The sequence below is a fragment of the Stegostoma tigrinum genome, chromosome 1 (genome assembly GCF_030684315.1).
Source record: "Stegostoma tigrinum isolate sSteTig4 chromosome 1, sSteTig4.hap1, whole genome shotgun sequence".
Lineage (NCBI taxonomy): Eukaryota > Metazoa > Chordata > Chondrichthyes > Orectolobiformes > Stegostomatidae > Stegostoma > Stegostoma tigrinum.
In genome coordinates, this window is record NC_081354.1 from 48,486,334 (window position 1) to 48,511,498 (window position 25,165).

Below are 25,165 nucleotides of genomic sequence, written 5' to 3' on the forward strand. Positions count from 1 at the left end.
GAGCAGTAAAGTGCTGGCTGGTTAGCAATGCCCTCATCCCGTGAATGAATAAAAAAAATTCTAAACCAGCCAAACTGTTTTGGAAACAATTCCTTTTAACAAATAAGCACAACAGAAGCTTTTTTCCAAATAAGTTGTCCTTATAAGTAACAATAACTTGACAAATTAGAGTAATGTGATAAAATCACATAAAAATGTGATTACAGTAAAGGAGGACAGAAGCACGCTTGCACAAATATACAAGAATATATGCAACACATGGTCGTTTATATACAGTGGCTCAAGAACACATTGCAATGTTAAAAGTACAGTTTTTCAAGTGTGACTTTATAAAGGTTTTGCTCTGATGAAATCAGTGGACTTTGAAGATTCTATGGCATTATTTGAAGAGGTGCAGGCAATTCTTCTGATGTCCTGGCCACCATTTTTGTCCTCATCCAAAGACTAAATGGGCACTTAACCAGAAGATGAGGTTATTGGTCATTTAAATTATCTACCACTTTTGCCTGCTTAACAACAACTAATCATTGTATGTGCAGTACTATGTATTACTGGATGCCTGAGGATAGCATTCTAATTTTTTTATTCTTCTTGCTGTAGGTTTCCTTTAGCAGTGGATAGAAAAGTTTTATTTGAATCTTTTCTGCTTAACATTTCAAACAGTTGCCTTTTAAGACCTCTGTTGGGATCACTGACCTGAAATGTTAACTCTGTTTCTCTATCTACGAATGTGCTCAGGCCTGCTGAATGTTTCAAAGTAGTTTTTAAATTTCAGATTTGCAACACTGACAAAATTTTGCTTTGTATTGGTATTTCTTCCCATTCAACTTGACAAACTTGTTTGATACTCAATAATTTATGCCATAAAATAGATGAGCTCCACTCAATTTACTTTTTTTTAAAAACACGAGCCCAACTTTAAAATTAACAATAACAAAGGGAAAATACAATGCTAGAAATGTGATATAAATACAGAGAATGTTGAAGAAACTCAGCCGGTCTGGCAGTATCCGTGGAGAGAGAAACATCAGTAATGTTTTGAGTCTGGTATGACGAACTGAATACTAAAATTAACTATCCATGGTTTACAGTCATTGAGATAGTACTTTTGTGAAACTGGATTTTCAGTCTAAGTTCATCTCCTGAAATAACTTGGATTGGATTATCCAAAACAAAGGCAGCCTGCTTCCAATGGGAAGTATCGTTCCAAGTATTTAGATTGACGTCTGTGTCCAAGTAAATTTCGTACCAAAATGGGATTGCAGTTAGTCTTCCAGATGAATGTACTTGAACCTGTAATTTCAAACAGATAAACAGTAATGAGATTATGTTTCCATAAAGATATCCAAAAGAACATGTAATGAGAAAGCTGAATAAACAGCCCTTACAAATTATGTGGTTTGACTTTAATACATTTTCATGTCGTATTTTGTACAACACTGTGACATTGATTAATTTTCATTACATTTCAAATAATGCATCAATTTATTTGTAACTGTCAAAAAAATCTTCAGTGAAACTAACCATTTGTAGAAAAATCTATTGAGAGAATTCCAGGGCTTAAGACATAAACAACTATAGATACAGGCACCAATTGAGAGACAAAGGATATCCATGTGTAAGCTATCAGAGCTGGGCAACTGCAGAACTCGAAGAGTTGTAGAGCTGAATAGGATTACAGACATAGGGCCATGAATGGATGTAAATATAAAAATGTGAATTTTAAGCTTCTCTACAACAGATAAATGAGTAGCATGGTAAGAGTCATCCTAACTCAGACAACAATCCATAAGGTTTTCAGACAAAGTTTACCATAGTAGGGCAGGGAACGGAGTGAAATTGTCAATTCGCATTGATATTGAAAATAATCACTTTTAATACTCAGTTCTCTGTGACTTGATAAATTAAATGTTATTTTATTTATATTTAATTTTCCCTTATTCTCGTGCCTAGAAAACTGATTAATCATAAAAAAAAGGTGTCTTCTCAATTATTTGTCAGTTTTCATCATCATCTGCTGGGTTGGGTGACTGTTCTGATGGAAAATGGCAGATCTTCCACACTTTAATTCAAACGGAAACAATTTCTAATGGCAGTGGGAAATCAGACTGATTTTAGTTTGTTTGTTTGAAGTATAGTGATGCCAAAAATCATAAAAAATGTTCGAAAAGGAAACTAAATCAGCTGCTAAAGTCTGCACAGCGGATGACATAACCTTTGAAAACTTATCTTACCCTGATTTCACTGCACAATTCATCGGTGACCAAGCTCATCAGATCCAGTTTTAATAGCTCCACTGGCTCACTCAATCGGATATGAGGCAACGTGGATAAATGCAAGAACACGTGGACAGGTACCTTTAAAGGGAACCAAAGGTGAATTAAATTTAATTTAATCATATAGATTACCTGCCCTGTGCATTGAACCAAACATTAACTAAGTTTAATAGTTTGATTATAAAAATACATTAAAAAAACCTTGAACTGGTTGATGAAAGGCGCAATATTGAACCCAAGTGTGGCTTCTTTTCCTTGGACAGCACTTTCTCGCTGTAATGTCTCAGATTCGATGAGCATTCCATAGATTTTTATGCACTGAGGCAACAACCTTCCCTCTGGTCGAAGCAAACATCTGAACCAAAATACAAAGAATACTTGTCCCTACAGTTAAATTTATTCACCAAACTTTAATAATTTATACATCTTTGAAAGATCACTGGAACACATCAAATTAGTTTGTGCTGATCACCATCTTGTGTTTTGGAGCCAGAACTAAGACTGATTTAAAAAGAAAACATGAATTTTCATAAAAAACAAAATACTATGAATGCTACAAATGTGAAATCAAAAGAAAGAATGAGAAAAAAACTCAACAGGTCTTGCAGCATCTGTGCAAAGGGAAACAGAGTTAACGTGCTGAGTCCTGAAAAAGTCACCTTAGACTGAAAATGTTAACTCTGTTTCTGTCCACAGTTGCCAGTAGACTAGCTGAGTTTCTCCAGTACTGTTTTTATAATTTACATAATAACTTCAGTGTCATAAAATTTCCCAAAGCACTTCAAACAAGCATAATCAAAATACCGGATACTGAGCCAGAGGAGAGATGAAAAATCACACACACAAATTAGTTTTGAGGAGACTATTTGAGAATAACACTTAAGGCAGATAACTTCTGAGTGCAGGGCCTTACACTGTTGAAAGCACAAACTTAAATTATAAAAGTTAGAGGAATAGATGGGGATTGCAGAGTTGAAAGAACTTACGGACATAGGGAGAAATGAGCCCACAGACAATTTAAACAAAATGCATGAAAATTTAAGTACTGGGTGAGTAGCAGTCAATTTAAGAAATGAGGAAAATGTAGCAGATACAGGCAGAGGAGTTTTAAATGAGCGGAATTCTCTGAAGAATGGAAGATGAGAGGTTGGTCAGGAGAGAACTGTAATAATCTAGTCTGGATATGGCAAAAAGACAGATGAGGGTTTCAGCAGCAGATAGATAAGGAAGAGGTGGACAATTGTACAGAGGAGTAAATAAGCAGTTTTTGCAACAAATAGCATAAGACATACACTTTGTAGCAAGTGCCACATTATATGGCTTAGGCTTAACCATGAAAACGTTTTAAAGAAGAAAAATTGGGTATCAAGTTAAACAAAGGAATGTTCATAGGAATTTAGTCTTCTTCCTGATACTGTTGTGTGCACATTTAATTTGAAAGCTTCTATTTATAATGTAACAAAGTAATGTACTTTCAAAGCCTTCCCTGTATCAACTTTATAACATGTGTGTTTTACAGAATGTAATTATAAAAATAATATTAATTCTAATTTGCATTAATATTATGATTTTATTTGGAAAAAATGGACCTATTAGGGATAGTCAGCTGGCTTTTTGTGGGACAGATCTTGTCTCACAAATTTGAATGAGTTCTTTGAGGAAGAAGTGACGAAGATGATTGATTAGGATTAGAGGTACAGTAGAAAAATATATAGGAATGTTTAAGAGCTGCAGTCCTTGTTTTCACACATACTATGCAACAGCGCACAGCCTACTTGGTCATTTTCTCTTTTACTAGCTCACTCCATCTCTAAAACCACCCTCTAGAAGAGGATGCCGAATCAACTTTCCTTTAGCACTGGCAATCCAGTCCTGGAATCTTAAAAAAAAGTATGAATTGTACTCATGATTGTTATCCATTTGTTATTCGGCTTGGAAATTAAGGTCACCACCCTGAGGATTAGGAAGGGCTGTTTTTAATAGTTTTTCTTAACTGCTGCAGTGTACCTACACAGCTGACTTACAGTGAAATTGCAAGCATCTCTGGAGATTGGTTGAAGAAGTAGTGCTGTTTCACAGCTGACCTTGGGAGACCTAACACTGGAATTGCACATGGCAGCTGGGAAAGATCAGTGATGATTTCAGAGCCTGATCAACTAAGTATTTGATTTTAGGACTTTTAAAACTTATAAATTTTAATTCTTTTGTAAATCTACAATAGTGAGTATGGTGAGTTTTTTTTCAGTCTTTTACCGAGATTTGTCTCTTGATTTAATTTTAATATGAAAGATAGGTATTAGGTTTTCACAGCACAGTGTTTTGAGCAGTAAGACTGGTGCTACCACAGTTTTAAGGGTTTGGATGGACAGAAACTAATCAAGTGTGTACAAGAGAATTTTCTTATTTAATATGTGGATGTATTGACTGGAGAAGGAGCAAATCTTGATAAATTCTTGGGAAATAAGGCAGGACAAGCCTATTGAGTTTTTGAGCAAAGTGTGGTGTGTTTGTTTTTCAGTTATTTTCTAGGTCTGTAGATTGTTAAAGGAGCAGAGGCAGCTGTTAGTAGAGTGATAAGCTCCTCCTCTCCAGGAAGCATTTCAATGTTCTAGAACACTACATCTGCTGGAACTGTATTTGATTGCTAATCCTGTCAGATCACATGGATTGGCAATTAAAGCAGTAAGAAATTTACAGAGACGGGGGTTTGACAGACGGCAGTTTCAGGAAGGTAGAAAAGCCACAGAGAGTGTCAAGTCAATGGGTTACTACTAGGAAAGGTAGGAGAGGCAGGCAGGTAGTGCAGGTGTCTCCTGTAGCTAACCCCATCTCAAACAAGAATACTGTTTTGGACACCGCAGGGGCTGATGGCCTCTCGGGGAATATAGCACTGACAGCCAGGTTTCTAGTCCTCTGACTGTCTACTGTAAAGACAGATATATCAGGTTCTGAGCAATTGATTGCGATAGGGGACTCTCTATTCTGGAGCACTTACAGACGTTTTCGCAGCCATCAGCAAGACATCAGAATGGTGTGTTGCTTCCCTGCTACAAGAGTCAAGGATGTCTTGGAGTGGGTGCAGGATATTCAGGAAGACAGTGAACAGCAGAAGGTCGTTGTACACATGGGTATCAACAACATAGGTAGAGAAAGGGACAAGGTTCTGCAGAGAATATCTAGGAATTTAGGCACAGGAGGTTTAGAAGTAGGTCCTCCAAGGTAGTAATACCTGGATTATTCCCAGTGCCATGTGCTAGAGAGAGTAGGAATTGGAGGATAGGGCAGATGAATGCATGGCTAAGGAGCTACAGAAAGGGGCATGGATTCACATTTTTCAATCATTGGGATCTCTTCTGGAGTAGAAGTGACCTGTACGAGGAGGACAGGTTGTACCCAAATTGCAAGGGGACCAACATTCTAGTGGGGAGATTTACTAGTGCTAATCAGGAGATTTTAAGTAGTTGGTGGGCCGGTGGGGGGGGGGGGGGGGTGGTGGTGAATAGCGAGGAGAGAGATAAGGCGGAGGCTGATACATCGGGGAGCAAGTTAAACAGTAAAGGTGGGCAGGAGCACGGCAAGCAAATGACATAAGGCAGATAAATTAAACTGCATTTACTTCAATGCAAGAGGCCTGACAGATAAAACAGATGAACTTAGGTCATGGTTGGGAACATGGAACTGAAATACCATAACTGTTGCAGAAATGTGACTCAGGGAGGGGCAAGACTAGCAGCATATTGTTCCATTGTATAGATGCAAAGGAAGGGTAGAAAGGTGGGGTGGGCCAGAGAGGAGGAATGGCACTTTTGTTAAGCATAACATTACAGCTGTACTTAGGGAGGATAGTCCTGGGAAAACATCTTGTGAACTTAAACAAGTTGACTCAGAAATAAAGGGATGATCACCTTATTGGGATGGTACTGTAGCCTTCCCAACAGTCAACAGGAAATTGAGAAACAAATATTGAAAGAGATCTCAGATATCTTCAAGAATAATAGGATTGTGATGGTAGGGGATTTTAACTTTCCAAACATAAACTGGGACTGCCACAGTATTAAGGGTTTGGATGGACAGAAACTTTTCAAGTGTGTACAAGAAAATTTTCTTATTTAGTATGTAGATGTACTGACTGCAGGAGGAGCAAATCTTGGGAAGTAAGGCAGGACAAGCAACTGAGGTGTCACTTTGGGGCAAGTAATCATAATTCAAAGGGTATTTTAAATTTTTACAGAAAAGGATAGACTTGGCTAAAAGTTAAGGTTCCAAATTGGAGTAAGGCTAATTTTTACAGTATTAGGCTGGAACTTTCAAAAGTTGATTGAGGGAGGCTCTTCACAGGTAATGGGATGGTTTAAAAGTAGGAGGCCTTCTGAAATGAAATAACGAGAGTTCAAAGACAGTTATGTTTCTGTTAGTGCAAAGGGCAAGGCTGGTAGATGTAAGGAATGCTAGGTGACTAGAAAAATTGAGGATCTAGTTAAGGAAAAGGAGGCATATGTCAGGTATAGTCAGCTGGGATTAAGTGATTCCCTAAAGGAGTACAAGGGCAGTAGGAGCATACTTAAGAGGGAAATCAAAAGGACAAAAAAAGGGACATGAGATAACTTTGGTAAATAGGGTTAAGGCAAATCCAAAGAAATTCTACTTATACATTAAGAGCAACAGAGTAACGATGGCGAGAATAGGGCCCCTTAAAGATCAACAAGGCCATCTGTGTGGAACCACAACAGATGGGTGAGAAACTAAACAAATATTTCAAGTTATTATTTACTATGGAGAAAGACATGGAAGCTAGGGAACTTGGGGAAATAAATAGTGATGGCTTGAAAAGAGTGCATATTATGGAAGCGGTGGTACTGGAGGTCTTAAAATGCATAACGGTGGATAAATCCCCAGGACCTGATAAGGTTTATCCCAGAACTTTGTGGGAAGCCCGGGAAGAGATTGTTAAGCCACTTACTGAGATATCTGTGTTATCGACAGCCACGGATGAAGTGCCAGAAGACTGGCGGCTGGCTAATGTGGTGTCATTATTTAAGAAAGGTGGTAAGGAGACGTCTGTGAACTACAGATCGGTGAGACTCATATCAGTGGTGGGTAAGTTGTTGGAGGGAATTCTGAGGGACAGATTTACATGCATTTGGAAAGGCAAGGACTGATTAGTGATAGTCAATATGACTTTCTGCATGGGAAATAGTGTCTGACTAACTTGATAGCATTTTTTGAAGAGGTGACAGAAAATTGATGAAAGCAGAATGGTAGATATTGTTTGTTTGTACTTCAGCAAGGCAATCAACAAGGTTCCACATGGTAGGCTGGTTAGCAAGATTAGATCATGTGGAATCTAGGGGACTCTAGCCAATTGGATACAAAACTGGCTTCTAGGTATGAGACAGATGGTGGTGGTAGTAGAGGGGTTGTTTTTCAGACTGAAGGCCTATGACCAGAGGTGTACTGCTTTTCATCATTTACATTAATAGTTTGGCCATGAATATTGGAGGTATAGTTAGTAAGATTGCAGATGTCACCAAAATTGGTGTCATAGTATAGAGTGAAGAAAGTCATCTCAGAGTACAATGGGATCTTGGTCAGATAGTCCAAAGGACTGAAGAGTGGCAGATGGAGTTTAATTTAGATAAATCTGAGATGTTGCATTTTGTTAAGGCAAACTAGAGCAGGACATATACAGTTGATGGCAGGGCCCTGGGGAGTGCTGCCAAATGAAGAGACCTAGCAGTGTAGGCGCGTAGTTCCTTGAAAGTGGTGTCACAGGTAGACAAGGTAGTGAAGGTTTTTGGTACATTTGTCTTTACTGGTCAATGCACTGAATTTAGAAGTTGGGGTGTCGTGTTGCACCTGTACGGGACATTGGTGAGGCCACTTTTAGAATACTGTACTCAATTCTGGTCACTGTTATATGAAAGATGTTGTTAAATTTGAAAGGGTCCAGAAAAGATTTACAAGGATGTTGCTGGGACTGGAGGATTTGATCTAGAGGGAGAGGCTGAATAAGCTGGGGCTTTTTATCCCCCCCTGGAATGTCGGAGGCTGAAGGGTGACCTTACATGCATTTATAAAATCACGAGGGGCATGGATAGGGTGAATAGCCAAGGTCTTCTTCCCAGGGTAGGGGAGTTTAAAACTAGAGGGCACAGGTTTAAGGTGAAAGGGGTAAGACTTAAAAGAGGCCTGAGGGGCAACGTTTTCACGCAGAGGCTGGTGCGTGTACCGAACAAAATGCTAGAAGCCAGAGCAGATGGTGGGGACAGGTACAATTACAACATGAGGTCTTTGTAATAGTTTAGAATCATCGTCCAGATAATTATGCCAAAACTCCAATAGATCTTTTGAAATCTCACTAGATTCTGCTAGAGCACATAATGCAGACATCTGAATGAGTACATAAATTGGAAGGGTTTAAGAGGGACATGAACCAAATACTGACAAATGGGACTAGCTCAGTTCAGGTTATCTGATCGGTATGGATGACTTGGACCAAAAGGTGTCCGCTTCCATGCTGTACATCGCTATGACTCTAACATATAGAGTTATGATAGTGACTTTTGGTTAGGAAAATTTACAATTTAAGTAAATGAATGGGAACATCAATTATAAAATTGCATCTCCCCTCACTCATTTCAGGCATTATAGGGCACAAACACATTACCCCAGAAGAACAAAAGCTCAAACATTCCCACTGCATCTATGAAATTTTACACATCAGATTAAACAATGAGTTACCTATTGACTCATATTCTCTCTCACGCTGTTGTTGGAACAGTGACTTTCCTCTTTTATTCAGATTTATGGTTTGGTTGTATTTTATAAACAATTAAAGAAAATCTGACATACCTAGCTAAAGCTGCTTTCTCCACCAAACCTTGTCTTATCAGTCCACATATCTCTATAGCATCAAGAATAATTACACTCCACAATTTGCCCGACTGAGGTCTTTGTAATAGTGTAGAGTCATCGTCCAGATAATTATGCCAAAACTCCAATAGATCTTTTGAAATCTCATTAGATTCTGCTAGAGCACATAATGTAGCCTGCTGCTGAATCTTTTCTAAAGAGCTGAAAACTTTAACAGCTCTTAATTTGGCAGCAATCAGAGGCAAAATGGAAAAACCCTCTGAAACATCCAACACACACAATATGTCAGAGGTTAGATCTGAACAGCTTTGACCATTAGAATTTTCACAATTCATATCTGTACTCTGGTCATCCATTGTTTGTGAAAAGCAGACTCCATTATCCATTGATGTTAATGTAGACAATATATTGTCCAAGGCAGACTTGAAACGCTCATTGTATTGTGTGTTATTGAGACGAGCTATTTCTGACGATTCAAGCATACACTGTAGAAAGTTCGATTTAGGTTCACTTGAGGTCTGAAGGTTGGCCAAAGCATCACAAAGTTCAGTTTCACTGGCAAGACTGTTACCCATCTGATCACTTATAGTATTCACTTCAATTTCCATCTTGAGTTCATGGCTCAATATGGCAATGCTGTGAAAAACCAGGTATGAGTTTTTGCAGGAAACATCAACGATTAGAGTATTACCAGGTTTTACAATCCGGCCTAAAACAAGAAGCAAACAATGACTTTAAAAAGAAACAACATTCATGTCTTAATAGAACATTTATGCAACATGAATTTGGAGCAGGAATAGACCACTCTTCCCTTTGAACCCACTCTGCCATTCAATAAGGTCATGGTTGATCTGATGACGCCATACTCTTGCCTACCCAAGATAACATTTCACTGTCTTGCTAATCAAGAGTCTATCTAGCCCTGTCTTAAAATTATTCAAGAATTCTGCTTCCATAATCTTTTCAAGTACAGCATTCCAAAAAATTTATTCTGGAGAGGAAAAAAATTAGTCCTTATCTGACTCAAATACGTGATCTTTCATACAGCTTCGTCGGAGACTCACTAATGATGTTACCGAGAATGGTGACGAAACGTCTGAAAACTAACCTTCCAGCTCAGCGAGCACAGTCACATGCAGAACCTCAATCTGAGCTACAAATCTTCTCAAAACTCACGTGATCTTTCATTTTGAAACAGTGACATCTACCTCTATACTCTCCTTAAAAACAGTTATCTTTTCCACCTCTACCCTGTTGAAACCTCTCTGGATCATAAATGTTTCAATCAAAGTCAGCCCTAACTCTTCTAAACTCCAGCAAATACATACCTCATCCAAACTTGATTGAGTTTTTTGAAGTAACCAGAGCAGTAGACATTGTTTACATGGACTTTAGTAAGCCTTTCACAGAGTTCTTAATAGTAGATTAATTAGTAAAGTTAGATCACATGAGATTCAGGGTGACATTGCCAACTGAGTACAAAATTGGCTTGATGGTAGGAGAGATAGGGTAGCAGTGGAGGCTGTTTTCGGATTGGAGGCCGGCGACCAGTAGTGTTCCATAGGGATCGGTGTTGGGTCCACTTTTGTTCGTCAATTATATGAACAATTTGAATGGCAATGTAGGAGGCATGATTAGTAAGTCTGCAGATGACACCAAAATGGATGGCATAGTGAACTGTGAAGAACGTTTTCTACGTTTACAAAGAAATCTTGATCAACTGGGTCAGTGGGCTAACAGGTGGCAAATGGAGTTTAATTCGGATAAATGTGAGGTATTGTTTTTTAGTAAAACAAACAAAAAAAAGACTTATATCATTAACAGTAGGGCCCTGGGTAGTGTTGTAGAGCAGACACCGAGGGGTTCAGGTATATAATTCTTCATAATTTGCATCACATATAGACAGGGTGGTTAAGGCAGTGTTTACCATGCTTGTATTCATTGCTCAGACCTTTCAGTATAGGAGTTGGGATGTCAATGTTGAGGTTGGATAGGATGTTGATGAGGCCTCTCCTAGAATACTATATGCAGTTCTGGTGTTCCTGTTCCCTACTTTAGGAAGGATATTATTCAACTGGAGAAGGTTGAGAAAACATTTACCAGGACGTTGCTGCAAATGATCAGTTTGACTCAAAAATAGGCTGGATAGGCTGCGCTATTTTTGGCTGCAGTACAGGAGGTTGAGGGGGTGACCTTATAGAGGTTCATAAAATAAAGAGGGGCACAAGTGAGGCAAATAGCAAAAGGTCTTTTCCTAGGGTTGGGGAGTTCAAAACCAGGGGACATATTTCTAAGGTGAGAGGAGTAAGATTTAAAAACGACATGAGGGGCCACGTTTTCACAGAGAGTGGTTCATATATGGAATGAACTGCCAGAGGAAGTGGTGGATGCAGATACAGTTGCAACATTTAAAAGACATTTGGATAAGTACATGACTAGAAAAGGTTTGAAGGAACATGGTCCAAACACAGTCAAGCAGGACTAGTCTAGATTGGGAGCATGGTCGGTGTGGGCTAGTTGGACCGAAGAGTCTGTTTCCACATAGTACGACTCTATGATTCATAAAACAACCTACTCAGTCCATTTAATCTAGTAAACCTTCTCTTCATTTTCAATGTAGTTCCATCCTTCCTAAATAGAGATTGTACACTAGGCTCCGAAAGTGCAATCACACCATGTCCTACGTAACAGAATTTGTAACTGTACCAGCCTCCACCACTTCCTCTGGCAGCTCATTCTATACATGCCACACTCTGTGTGGGGGAAAAAAAAGAAACTGACCCTTAGGTCCCTTTTAAATCTTTCCCCCTCACCTTAAACCTTTAGTTTTGGACTCCCTACCCTGGGGAAACGTCCTCTTTATTAGTAGTTTGTAGCATCTTTTCTATGAATGATATGAGCTAACTAGGGTGTAGTTTCATCCCAGGGCTCATTGGCCTGCATTAAATTCCAGGCATTTCCAGAATTGGGAGTCAAAATCCCACTCATGTATGTAAAAGGCAGCCCTAACCTTACTTCCCAACCCTCAACTTTCTAATAACAAACATCTTGTGCTTCACTTTCTTCATCCAACTTTTGGCAGCCACTCTTTTTGCTGGGTAAATCCTGAGCACTGGAATTTTGTCCCAAACCCCTTTGCCTCTCTGTTCTCCAGAAAGCCCAACTCTTTGAACAAGTTTTTGATTACCTATTCAAATTTTTTGCTAAATCTGACTTGTGGCCATCTTTGTCTAATAAATCTGCTGTAACAGGCTTTACAATATCTCACTACATTAAAGATGTTATGTAAATATTCACTTATCATATATCATGGCTAGATACCTAAAAAGCTGTTTGTTTCATTCCATAGATAACAAAAGCAATAGGTTTCATTTCTAATTTGAAAAATAAACTTTCAACAAATAGATTCTGAAACTTATAACACCGGAAGCTATTCAGTCCATCGTGCCTGTACTGGCTGATTGAAAGATATGCCCGATTTACATATCCCAGATACCAATAATTCTGAAAATTAGCACATTCAAGTACTTGAATGTTTCAACGGTATCTCAATTCCATTGCCCTTTAAGAAATGCAGCTCAGATCTTTAAAAACATGTGTGAAAACAACTTGTATTATTTTCATCCTCTAGTTCTTTTCTCAAATATTTTAATCAATGATCTGTTATTGAACCAATTTATCAGCAAAGAGTTTCGCTCTTCCTGCTCAATCAAAATTCTCTAGTTTTGAATTTTTGTAAATAGCAAAGATTTATAATTCAACAAAGATATTAGTTCAAATTAGTAGCAACTTTACCTTTTCATTATATCACACTTACCAAGTCCACCCTGTACAGGATACACAGCCTGCTCCCAGCAGGTCTCTTCATCTGGGCCAGTGGAGAGGTTTGTATCTTCATCTAACTGCAGAACAAACCAGGCTACAATAGCATCCAGCACACCCTCCTTAACTACTGGCAAACAAAGTCGACAAGGTTTCCTGGTGGACAATTCCTCTAATTCCTAACACAATGCATGAAAATTATGGTCACAAACTGCTGCAGACTTCACGGCATATCACGTACAATATTTTCAAATAAATTATAAATGACCTTTAAACGTCTTTTAAAATTATGTTCAAGCAAGGAAAGCTTTTTTTAAAAACTGACAAAATTATTCACAGAGAAAAACAGGAATTCCTGGACCAACTGAGCAGATCTGGCAGCATTTCTGGACAAAAAGCAGAGTTAACATGTCAAGACCTTCCACTGAATTCAAAACTCTGCTTTCTCTCCACAGATGCGGCCAGACCTGTTGAATTTCTCCAATTTCTGTTTTTGTTTCAGATTTCTTGTATTTGCAGTTCTTTATTATATCAAATTATTCATAGGTCTAGTTTCATTTTGGTGAAGCAGCACTGAAGTAGACCTTTTTGTGCTTACCCTAGAAAATTTCTTTGCATTGACAGCGATGAGCATTAAAGAACAAAGTACTAGCAACATACTTTTGAGCGCGCCTGCTTTTTTCAAGATTTATTTGAAGCTTACATATGTGCAATCCAGAATTTTCTAATCATAATGCTCAGATGGCTTAAATAGAATTGCACTGATGCTCCCAATAAGTGCAAAGACCTTGGTTTGGATTTTGTCTGTCCTCCAGCCATGGTATGTCTCTGGCCAAATGAGGAGAATCCATGTAAAATATGCTTTTTTGGCTAGTCCACTGATCTCCTACCAACTCCTGAATTTGCTCTCATAATGGTGGGGTTGACAGCCACCAAAATCAGCTGACCATCAACCACATGCAAATAAATAAGTAAGGGTTTACTGACGGCAGTCAAGTATAAGCGGGTAGACTGTCTTTCCAAAAGGAAATTTACAACAGCCGGCAAGGAGGTAACATCTTTGAGTCCCACCTGCTCAGAAGACACCAATTCCTTCCATTCCATCTGCACTGCAAACACTCACCCAACACCGCACCCCCCATCCCAGTCTCCCTTGCCACCACCACCTGACCTCCCTCCCTAGGATGTCTGATCCCTCCACACCAAATACCTCAGACCAGCCTCACTCAAGGATCCAATGGGGCCATTTTCAATGGGCTTGCGTGCAGACACAGTGCCCGTTACCTAGCTCCGACTCTCTGATTGGCTGGCAGCTCTCATGGGCAGGATTTCCTCCCACTAATGAGTAGAGACTACTCTGCATTTGTTAACATCGCTCACAATGAAATTTTTAATTGTCAGTTGACCTTGAACTGGCCTGCTAATCGGGGGTGGGAGAAAGAAAAACTCAGTAAAGCTCAGACCTTGTCTGTTCAATCAATACATGATGTGTTACTTGACCAGAACCCTCAACACCGGAAATATTTATTTTTATACCACATTGTCTGTAATACTGCAAAGGCCAGGCTCTGACTCACATGCCCTTCAGTTGCAGGAACCCAGTGGCTTTTGCATGGGTCAGTGAAGTTACCCAATTGTTTCAAAATAAATTTAGGTATACAACACCTTTGACCAGATAATTAGATCACCCTGGGTGGCAGATTTAATCGCATAATGATGTTGAGCTGGGCTTGTTAACAAGAGTACTAAAGAGGAGTAGAACATTGTATATTCATATCCCATGCCCAATTCTGCACAGACAATCTACACTCTGAAGCTTGGGAAAATTAGAAGACAGTTGGCACAATCACGAAAAAAAATGAAGTTTGTCTCATTTGCAATACCAAGCAATTAGTATGAAGCATGCTTCAAACGTCAAACTTTTTTTGGATATGTCATCATGGAATTATTTCTCTTACCTGTGGATTATTGAAATCAATGGTCATAGCCTGAAAGTGGTCAGTTAATGGCATGTATCCACCAGGAACCTGCCTCATCCTCTCAGTGGTGTATGGTTCAGATGTATCATCAATACAGGATTCATTGCTAACAGGGCTGTACCATGTTACTATTTCATTCAAATGCAATCCACCAGTATCGTTGAAGCAAACTCTGCCAAACAGGCCATCAAGAACAAACTTGTATCAGAGATAATAGGAACTGCAGATGCTGGAGAATCCCAGATAACAAGATGTGGAGCTGTATGAACACAGCAGGCCAAGCAGCAGCTTAGAAGCAGGAAAGCTGACATTTTAGGCCAAGACCCTTCATCAGAAACGGGGGAGGGGAAGAGGGTTCTGAAATAAACAGGGGGAGAAGGGGAGGCAGATAGAAGATGGATAGAGAAGAAGCTAGGTGGAGAGGAGACAGGCCGGTCAAAGAGGCAGGGATGGAGCCAGAAAAGGTGACTGTAGGTGGGGGAAAGGGAGGAGATAGGTCAGTCCAGGGAGGATGGACAGGTCAAGGGGGTGGGGTGAGGTTAGTAGGTAGGAGATGGGGATGCGGCTTGAGGTGAGAGGAGGGGGTAGTTGGGAGGAAGAACAGGTTAGAGGTGGGGACGAGCTGGGCTTGTTTTGGGATGCAGTAGGGGGAGGGGAGATTTTGAAGTTTGTGAAATCCACATTGATACCATTGGGCTGCAGGGATCCCAAGCGGAATGAGTTGCTGTTCCTGCAACCTTTGGGAGCAACATTGTGGCACTGCAGGAGGCCCAGGACGGACATGTCATCTGAGGAATGGGAGGGGGAGTTAAAATAGTTTGCGGCTGGCAAGTGCAGTTGTTTATTGTGAACTGAGTGTAGGTGTTCTGTAAAGCAGTCCCCTAGTCTCCGCTTGGTTTTCCCGATGCAGAGGAGGCCACAACGGATACAGCGGATGCAGTATACCACATTAGCAGGATGTGCAGGTGAACATCTGCTTGATGTGGAAAGTCGTCTTGGGGCCTAGGATTGGGGGGGGGGGGGGGGGTGCGCGTGCGCGCGTGCGCGCGGGCAGGTGTAGCACTTTCTGCGGTTGCAGGGGAAAGTGCCGAGTGTGGGGGCGGGGGGGGGGCTGGTGGGGAGCGTGGAGCTGACAAGGGAGCTATGGAGGGAGTGGCCCCTCTGGAAAGCAGACAAGGGTGGGGAGGGAAAAATGTCTGTGGTAGTGAGGTCAGATTGCAGGTGGTGGAGTTACACACCTTTACTAGCTCCATTCCCGCCTCTTTAACTTGTCTGTCTCCTCTCCACCTATCTTCACCTCTATCCATCTTTGATCCGCCTCCCCTCTCTCCCTACTTATTTCAGAACCCTCTTTCCCTCTCCCATTTCTGATGAAGTGTCTAGGCCCGAAACGTCAGCCTTCCTGCTCCTAAGATGGTGCTTGACCTGTTGTGTTCATCCAGCTTTACACCTTGTTATCAAGAACAAACTTATGTCAAATTCACTCTCACCTTTCTGCAAATATTTTGCATTAATATTGCTTTACAGCACATGTAACTTTAAATTCCTTTCACCCTCGAGAACTACAATTGTAACACCAGTCTAAAGCAACATTTTTTTAAAAAGTGTTTTTATTTCAAATAAGGCAAGTAATTTGGCGCAGAAAAAATTCTGAAGGCCATATATAGTTGCAATACTGCCAGGTGGATCGTCTCTCCTTTGCACCAACTGTTCTCTCGTTGCATTCTCCATGCTGATCCTTTGATAGTGGGTGTTTTACGTGACAATGTTTATTTAATTGCTCCATAAAAAGCAGGCATTCTCTCTTTGTATGTCATACCTATTTGTTGGAAAACTAGGAATGCATAATTACCTCTGGACTTTCAATCAAAGTTACTGCACACATGAAAAGAATTTTCACAGCAAGACAAATTGCTTGCCTTAACAAAAGAGATTCACATTAATTTAACACTTTCTTTCAACACATTGGAAAATTATATAACGATCCATTTAATAAGAATACTGGGCACTGTCTAACAAAAATGAATATTTACTATTAATTAAATCAGTAAGCCAAAACGCCAAATATTTAAGGAACTTCATTTCAAAATTATCATCATTATGTACATGATGATCTAAGGGGTTCAGATGTTGGTGTAGTGATATTGACACTGGACTCCTAATATAGACACTCTGGGAACCTAGATTCAAATCTCAACACAGCACGTGGTGGAATTAGAATTTTATTCAGGGAAGATGGCAGTAGAGTGATCACGTCATTGGACAACTAATCCAGTCTCCGAAACTAACCGTCTGAGGATATGGGTTCAAATCCCACCATAAAATGATGAAAATTGTATTATAAACTATATGTTCACTGGCTGGTAATAGCTGCTAATTTAACTATTGATTTTTAATTACATTCAGATTAAAGGTAAATAGCAGAAATATTATACAGATTAAAATCTAACGGACCAGTAAGAAAGAAATATTTAAGAACGAAGTAAATAAAGAAAAGATGCCAGATCAGGAGATGTGTTATACCTGCATGATGTGGGACCTGGCAGACTCCATTGTGATTCACAGTGGCATATGTAGCAAGTGTTGGTGCTGGATGAACTCTGGCTCAAAGTTGATCAGCTGGAGTGTGAGTTTCGAACACTGTGACGTATCAGAGAGGGGCAAGAGTTACCTGGACGCTGTACTTCAGGAGGCAGTCACCCCCCTTAGATTAAATATCTGTCTGTGGTCAAGGACTGGAGGGTATGAGTATGAGTGAGGTAGGTAGAGGGATCCAGGAGGCAGTGCTCCAGGAACCTCACTTGTCCCTGTGCAACAGTTCAAGATTATTGGTCCCTTTGTGAATAAGAGTGGAGGTTGCAGGCAGAATGGGGAAACTGAATACAGCACTGTGGTGCAGGGGATCATTCAAGAAAGGGAGAAGAAAAGAGAAATGTACTTGCAATTGGGGAAAGTACTATCAGGGGAACACACATTGTTCTTTGTGGTGAGGACTGAGAGCCCCCAAAGGCTGTGTTGCCTGCCTGTTGCCCAGGTTCAAGATATTTCATCTGGGGAAACTTGAGCTTAGAGAAGAGATCTCATTGTCATGGTCCACATTGGTACCAACAATACAGGTACAATGAGGAAAAAGGTTCTGCTGAGGGAATATGAGCAGTTAGGGGCTAAATTAGCATGTGGAAACAGAGTCACAAATTAATTGGTACAGCGTCAATGAGATTGAAGAGGTAAATATGTGGCTCAAAGACTGGTGCGAGAGAAATGGGTTTGAACTCATGCGACAAAAACAAAGTTGCTGAAAAAGCTCAGCAGGTCTGGCAGCATCTGTGAAGGAGAAAACTGAGTTAATGTTTCAGGCCCAGAGACCCTTCCTCAGAACTGAGTGGCTGCCAGACCTGCTGAGCTTTTCCAGCTCAACTTTGTTTTTGTTCCAGATTTACAGCACCCGCAGTTCTTTTGGTTTGAATTCATGGGACATTGACACCAATACTGGGAAAGGAGGGAGCTCTTGGGGTGGGGTTCCCCTGAATATGCTGGACCAGAGTCCTGGTGAACTACATAACTAAGGCTTTGGATAAGGCTTTAAACTGATAGATTTGGACGGGGGCAGGGCATAGGGGTTGCATTGCACGGATAATTTGAAAATCAAAATAAGAGAAGGCCGGAGTGCATGTTGATCAGTCTGACGTTACCTGAGAAGAAAAGGAAGGGACAGAATGTGCCAACATCATGTTCCAACAAGGATTCATAGAAAAGTAGGATATTTGATAACAGAATCAACTTAGAGACTATGCATTTGAACGCACAAAAATTCAGAATAACATTAATGAGTTAACACAGCAAGTAGAGGCAAATGCGTTTGATTTTGGAAACAACCTCCATGTGGTTGCCGGGTGACCAGGTTTGAGAACTGAATTTTGAAGGGTATTCAATGTTTTTGAAGGATAGGCAGAAAGGAGAAGTAGGTGGTTCACTTTTGATAGCAAAGAAAGAATGAGAAATGATATCAGCACTGAAGATCAAGACAAAGGATCAGTCTGGGTAGAAATAAGAAATGGCAAGGAAAGATGTCCCTGGTGGGAGTAATCTATAGGTCCCAAACAGTCATCCTGCATTGGAGCACAATATAAATGAGGAAATACTAGAGGGTTATAAGAAAGGTACAGCAATAATCATGGATAAATTTTAATACGTATACAGACTGCATTAGTAAAATTGGCAAGGGTAGACTTGCGGAGTTCATCAAATGTATGAGAGATTGTTCCTTGGAGCAATATACTGGGGCATCAAACAGAGGGCAGGCCATTTGTGATTTAGTATTGTGTAATGTTGTGGGGTTATTAAATAATCTCATAATAAAGGATCCTCCAGGGAAGAGTAATTGTAACATGGTGGAATTCCAAATTCAGTTGCATGGTGAGTAACTTGGCACTAGTGTTCTGGAGTTAAACACAATTACACTAGCATAAGGACTTGCAAGAAGACTAAAATGTTGGGCAAGTGATGAGAAGTGGCAGATGTATAAGGAGATACTCAATTTCACCCAACTAAAATGTTTTCTAGAAAGGGAGATAGATTGTAAGACGAAGGAAAAAAAATCCATGTTTGCCTAAGAAGTTAAAGATAATTTAAGTTTAAAGCTAAGGCATATCATTTTGCAAAAGCCTGTGGCAGGCTAGAAGACTGGGAAACTTTCAAAGGTCAACAAATGTTTACTAAAAATGAACTATGAAAAGAGCAAAAGTAAATTATGAGATAAAATAGCACAAAACATGAAAACAAATAGCCAAAGCTTCTGTAAGTATGCTAAAGGGAAGACAGCAGCTAAAGTTAATGTTGATCTCTTGGAAGAGGAGACTGGGATGTTAATAGTGGGGAATGCAAAAGTGGCAGAGTCATTAAATCAATACTTCAGAGATAATGGGAACTGCAGTTGCTGGAGAATCTGAGATAGCAAAAAGTGTGGAGTTGGATGAACACAGCAGGCCAAGCAGCATCAGAGGAGCAGGAAGGCTGACGTTTCGGGCCTAGGCCCTTCATCAGAAGGGTCTAGGCCCAAAACGTTAGCTTTTGTGCTCCTAAGATGCTGCGTGGCCTGCTGTGTTCATCCAGTTCCACACTTTATTATCTCTAAATCAATACTTCACTTTGGTTTGTACGGTGGAGAACACTACCATAGAAGTAATGTAAAGGCAATAGAAAGGGAAGGACCTAGGCTTTGTGGGTGCAGCTAAGAAATAAGGAGGGGACGGTTATGTTATTGAGGTTAAACTATAGGCCCCCAAACAGTCAACACATATTACAGGAAAAACATGCAGGGAGACTTGCAGGAGCAATAAGGCTGTCATAGAACATAGAACAATACAGCGCAGAACAGGCCCTTCAGCCCTCGATGTTGTGCCGAACTGTGAACTAATCTAAGCCCCTCCCCCTACACTATCCCATCATCATCCATATGCTTATCCAAGGACTGTTTAAATGTCCCTAATGTGGCTGAGTTAACTACAGTGGCAGGCAGAGCGTTCCACGCCCTTACCACACTCTGAGTAAAGAGCCTGCCTCTGACATCTGTCTTAAATCTATCACCCCTCAATTTGTAGCTACGCCCCCAATTACAAGCTGAAGTTATCGTCCTCAGAAAAAGACTCTCATTGTCCACCCTATCTAATCCTCTGATCATCTTGTATGTCTCTTAAATCCCCTCAGTCTCCTTCTCTCCAATGAGAGCAGACCCAAGTCCCTGAGCTTTTAGAACATGGAACAGTACAGCACAGAACAGGCCCTTCAGCCCACAATGTTGTGTCGACTATTGATCCTCATGTACGCACCCTCAAATTTCTGTGACCATATGCATGTCCAGCAGTCTCTTAAATGTCCCCAAAGACCTTACTTCCATGACTGCTGCTGGCAACGCATTCCATGCTCTCACAACTCTCTGTGTAAAGAACCTGCCTCTGACATCCCCTCTGTACTTTCCTCCAACCAGCTTAAAACTATGACCCCTCGTGTTAGCCATTTCTGCCCTGGGAAATAGTCTCTGGCTATCAACTCTATCTATGCCTCTCATTATCTTGTATACCTCAATTAGGTCCGCTCTCCTCCTCCTTTTCTCCAATGGAAAAAGTCCGAGCTCAGTCAACCTCTCATCATAAGATAAGCCCTCCAGTCCAGGCAGCATCCTGGTAAACCTCCTCCTCTCCAAAGCATCCACATCTTTCCTATAATAGGGCGACCAGAACTGGACACAGTATTCCAAGTGCGGTCTAACCAAAGTTTTATAGAGCTGCAACAAGATCTCACGACTCTTAAACTCAATCCCTCTGCTAATGAAAGCCAAAACACCATATGCTTTCTTAACAACCCTGTCCACTTGGGTGGCCATTTTAAGGGATCTATGTATCTGCACACCAAGATCCCTCTGTTCCTCCACACTGCCAAGAATCCTATCCTTAATCCTGTACTCAGCTTTCAAATTCGACCTTCCAAAATGCATCACCTCGCATTTATCCAGGTTAAACTCCATCTGCCACCTCTCAGCCCATCTCTGCATCCTGTCAATGTCCCGCTGCAGACTACAACAGCCCTCTATACTGTCAACGACACAAAGGTTGGAGGTGTCGTCTGCAAACTTGCTGACCCATCCTTCAATCCCCTCATCCAAGTCATTAATAAAAATTACAAACAGTAGAGGCCCAAGGACAGAGCCCTGTGGAACACCACTCACCACTGACTTCCAGGCAGAATATTTTCCTTCTACTACCACTCGCTGTCTTCTGCTGGCCAGCCAATTCTGTATCCAGACAGCTAAGTTCCCCTGTATCCCATTCCTCCTGACCTTCTGAATGAGCCTACCATGGGGAACCTTATCAAATGCCTTACTGAAGTCCATATACACCACATCCACAGCTCGACCCTCATCAACTTTTCTAGTCACATCCTCAAAGAACTCGAAAAGGTTTGTGACGCATGACCTGCCCCTCACAAAGCCATGTTGACTGCATTTGATCAAGCCATGCTCTTCCAGATGGTCATAAATCCTATTCCCTCAGAATCCTTTCTAACACCTTGCAGACGACAGACGTGAGACTTACTGGTCTGTAATTGCCGGGGATTTCCCTATTTCCTTTCTTGAAGACAGGAATTACATTTGCTCTCTCCAGTCCTCAGGTACGACTCCAGTGGAGAGCGAGGATGCAAAGATCTTCGCAAGTGGCGAAGCAATTGCATTTCTTGTTTCCCAAAGCAACCGAGGACAAACCTGGTCTGGGCCTGGCGACTTGTCAATCTTAATGTTTGACAAAATTTTCAGCACATCAGCTTCCTCTATCTCTATCCATTCTAGCATGCACACCTGCTCTTCAAAGATTTCATTCATTACAAAGTTCGTTTCTTTCGTAAAGACAGAAACAAAAAACTCATTTAGGGCTTCCCCTACTTCCTCAGACTCCACACACAAGTTCCCTATGCTATCCCTGATCGGCCCTACTCTTTCTTTGACCATTCTTTTAGTCCTCACAAGTGTAAAATGCCTGTGTTCCCCCTAATCCGTTCTGCCAAGCCTTTCTCATGCCCCCTCCTGGCTCTCCTCAGACCATTTCTGAGCTCCTTCCTCGCCTGCCTGTAATCCTCTAGAGCTGAGCTTGACCCTAGCTTTCTCCACCTTACGTAAGCTACCTTCTTCCTTTTGACGAGAAGCTCCACCGCTCTCGTCATCCAAGTTTCCTTAATCTTACCCCTTCTTGCCTGTCTCAGAGGGACATATTTATTCATCACTCGCAACAACTGTTCCTTAAACAGTCTCCACATGTCTATAGTGCCTTTACCATGGAACAATTTCTCCCAGTCCATGCTTCCTAACTCATGTCTAATCGCATCATAGTTTCCTCTTCCCCAACTAAATATCCTCCCATTTTTCCTAATCCTCTCCTTCTCCATAGCTATGTAGAATGTAAGGCAGTTATGGTCACAATCACCAAAATGCTCTCCCACCACAAGATCTGTAACCTGCCCTGGCTCGTTTCCAAGCACCAAGTCTAGAATGGCCTCTCCCCTCGCCAGCCTGTCAATGTACTGAGTTAGGAAACCCTCCTGAACACACCTTACAAAAACAGCTCCATTCAAATCTTCTGCTCGAAGGAGGTTCCAATCAATATTGGGAAAGTTAAAGTCACCCATTACAACAACCCTACTACGTCCACACTTATCCAAAATCTGCCGACCTATGTTTTCTTCAATCTCCCTGCTGCTCTTGGGGGGCCTGTAGTAAACCCCTAACGAGGTGACTACTCCCTTGCTGTTCCTAATTTCCACCCATACTGACTCGGTAGGCAGATCTTCCTCTACAATGGAAGCTTCTGTAGCTGTGATACCCTCTCTGTTTAGTAGTTTCTTCACACGGCCTGCGCTCCAGACCAGGCAACATCTGGTAAATCTCCTCTGCACCTTTTCCAATGCTTCCACATCCTTCCTGTAATGGGGCGACCAGAACTGCACGCAATATTCCAAATGAGGCCGCACTAGCATTTTGTGCTGTTGCAACATGACATTACGGCTCTGGAACTCAATCCCTCTATCAATAAAATCTAACACACCGTAAGCCTTCTTAACAGCACTATCAACCTGGGTGGCAACTTTCAGGGATCTATGTATATGGACACCAAGATCCCTCTGTACATCCACACTACCAAGAATCTTTCCATTGACCCGGTATTCTGCCTTCCTATTATTCTTCCCAAAGTGAATCATCTCACAACTATCCACATTGAACTCCACGTGCCACCTTTCAGCCCAATTCTGCAGTTTATCCAAGTCTCCCTGCAACCTGCAACATTCTTCCACACTGTCCCCCACCACCGACTTTAGTGTCATCTGCAAACTTACTAACCCATCCACCTATGCATGCGTCCAAGTCATTTATAAAAATGACAAACAGTGGTCCCACAACTGATCCTTGAAGCACACCACTAGTGACCAGACTCCAGGCTGAATATTCTCCATCAACCACCACTCATTGCCTTCTTACAGAAAGCCAGTTTCTAATCCAAACTGCTAAATCTCCTTCAATCCCGTGCCTCTGTATTTTCTCCAATAGTCTACCTTGTGGAACCTTATCAAAGGCTTTACTGAAGTCCATGTATACCACCTCAACTGCCCTACCCTCGTCCACATGCTTGGTCACCTTCTCAAAAAACTCTAAGGTTTGTGAGACACGACCTGCCCTTGACGAATCCACACTATCTCCAATCAAATTGTTGTTTGCTAAATGATTATAAATCCTCTCTCTCATAATCCTTTCCAAAACTTTTCCTACAACAGACCTAAGGCTCACAGGTTTATAATTACCTGGGTCATCCCTACTGCCCTCCTTGAACAAGGGCACAACATTTGCAATCCTCCAATCCTCTGGTACTAAACCTGGAGACAACGAGGACTCAAAGATCAAGGCCAAAGGCTAAACCATCCCCTCCCTAGCTTCCCATAGAACCCTCTGAAAAATCCCATCCAGCCCAGGGGATTTATCTACCTTCACACCTTCTAGAATTGATAACACCTCCTCCTTACTAACCTTAATCCTTTCAATTCTAGTATCATAGTAGGGGAAATTTAATTTTCCTAACACAGACTGGGACTGCTAGATGGGTTGGAATTTGTTAAGTACGTTTGGGAAAGTTTAGTCAAGTTTATATATAGAGGACCCCACTCAGGAAGGGGCAACATTTGACCCACTCTTGCAAAATACATCAGGACAGGTGAGGGGAGCAGTTTGGAACCAGTTACCATAGTTCTATTAATTTTAAAATAGTTGTGGTGAGGGACAAAACTGGGCCACAGGTTCAAGTTCTAAATTAGGCAAAGGCAAATTTTGATGGAATTAGACATGTGCTTGCAGGGGTTGATTGCAGTAGTTTGTGTGCAGGCAACGGGACCTCCAGCAAGTGGGAGGGCTTTTAAAGTGTGATAGCTAGAGTTCAAGGTCTATATGTTCCCGTTAGGATGAAAGACAAGATTGGCAGGAGTAGGGAACCCTGGATGACAAGAGATATCGAGGCTTGAGCAGGCTCAGGAGCAAGCGGCTGGGATCGAGGGAATCCCTGGAGGTATGTAGGGAATATAGGAATTTACCAGAAGGAAATCATGAGAGCGAAAAGGGAGCACAACGCAGCTTTGGCTGAGAAGATTAGGGCAAATCCAAAAAGATTCTTTAAGTATATTAAA

General features: G+C 41.2%; 1 protein-coding gene across 6 annotated transcripts in view; it reads right to left on the reverse strand.

The window, feature by feature from the left end:
* Positions 1–121: 121 nt before the first annotated feature.
* Positions 122–25,165, reverse strand: part of prmt9 (protein arginine methyltransferase 9) — a 78,342-nt gene continuing 53,298 nt past the window's right edge. For 5 of the 6 annotated variants that reach the window (XM_059645218.1, XM_048528430.2, XM_048528420.2 and 2 more), the window contains 6 exons: positions 14,930–15,122; positions 12,967–13,150; positions 9,129–9,858; positions 2,478–2,631; positions 2,235–2,357; positions 122–1,293 (listed from right to left, as the gene is read on the reverse strand). In XM_059645218.1, the coding sequence (XP_059501201.1) occupies positions 1,075–1,293; positions 2,235–2,357; positions 2,478–2,631; positions 9,129–9,858; positions 12,967–13,150; positions 14,930–15,122 (1,603 nt within the window). In that variant the 3' untranslated portion in view covers positions 122–1,074. Of the gene's footprint in view, positions 1,294–2,234; positions 2,358–2,477; positions 2,632–9,128; positions 9,859–12,966; positions 13,151–14,929; positions 15,123–17,473; positions 18,636–25,165 lie in introns of those variants that run through there. The other variant, XM_048528455.2, reaches the window with a different exon arrangement.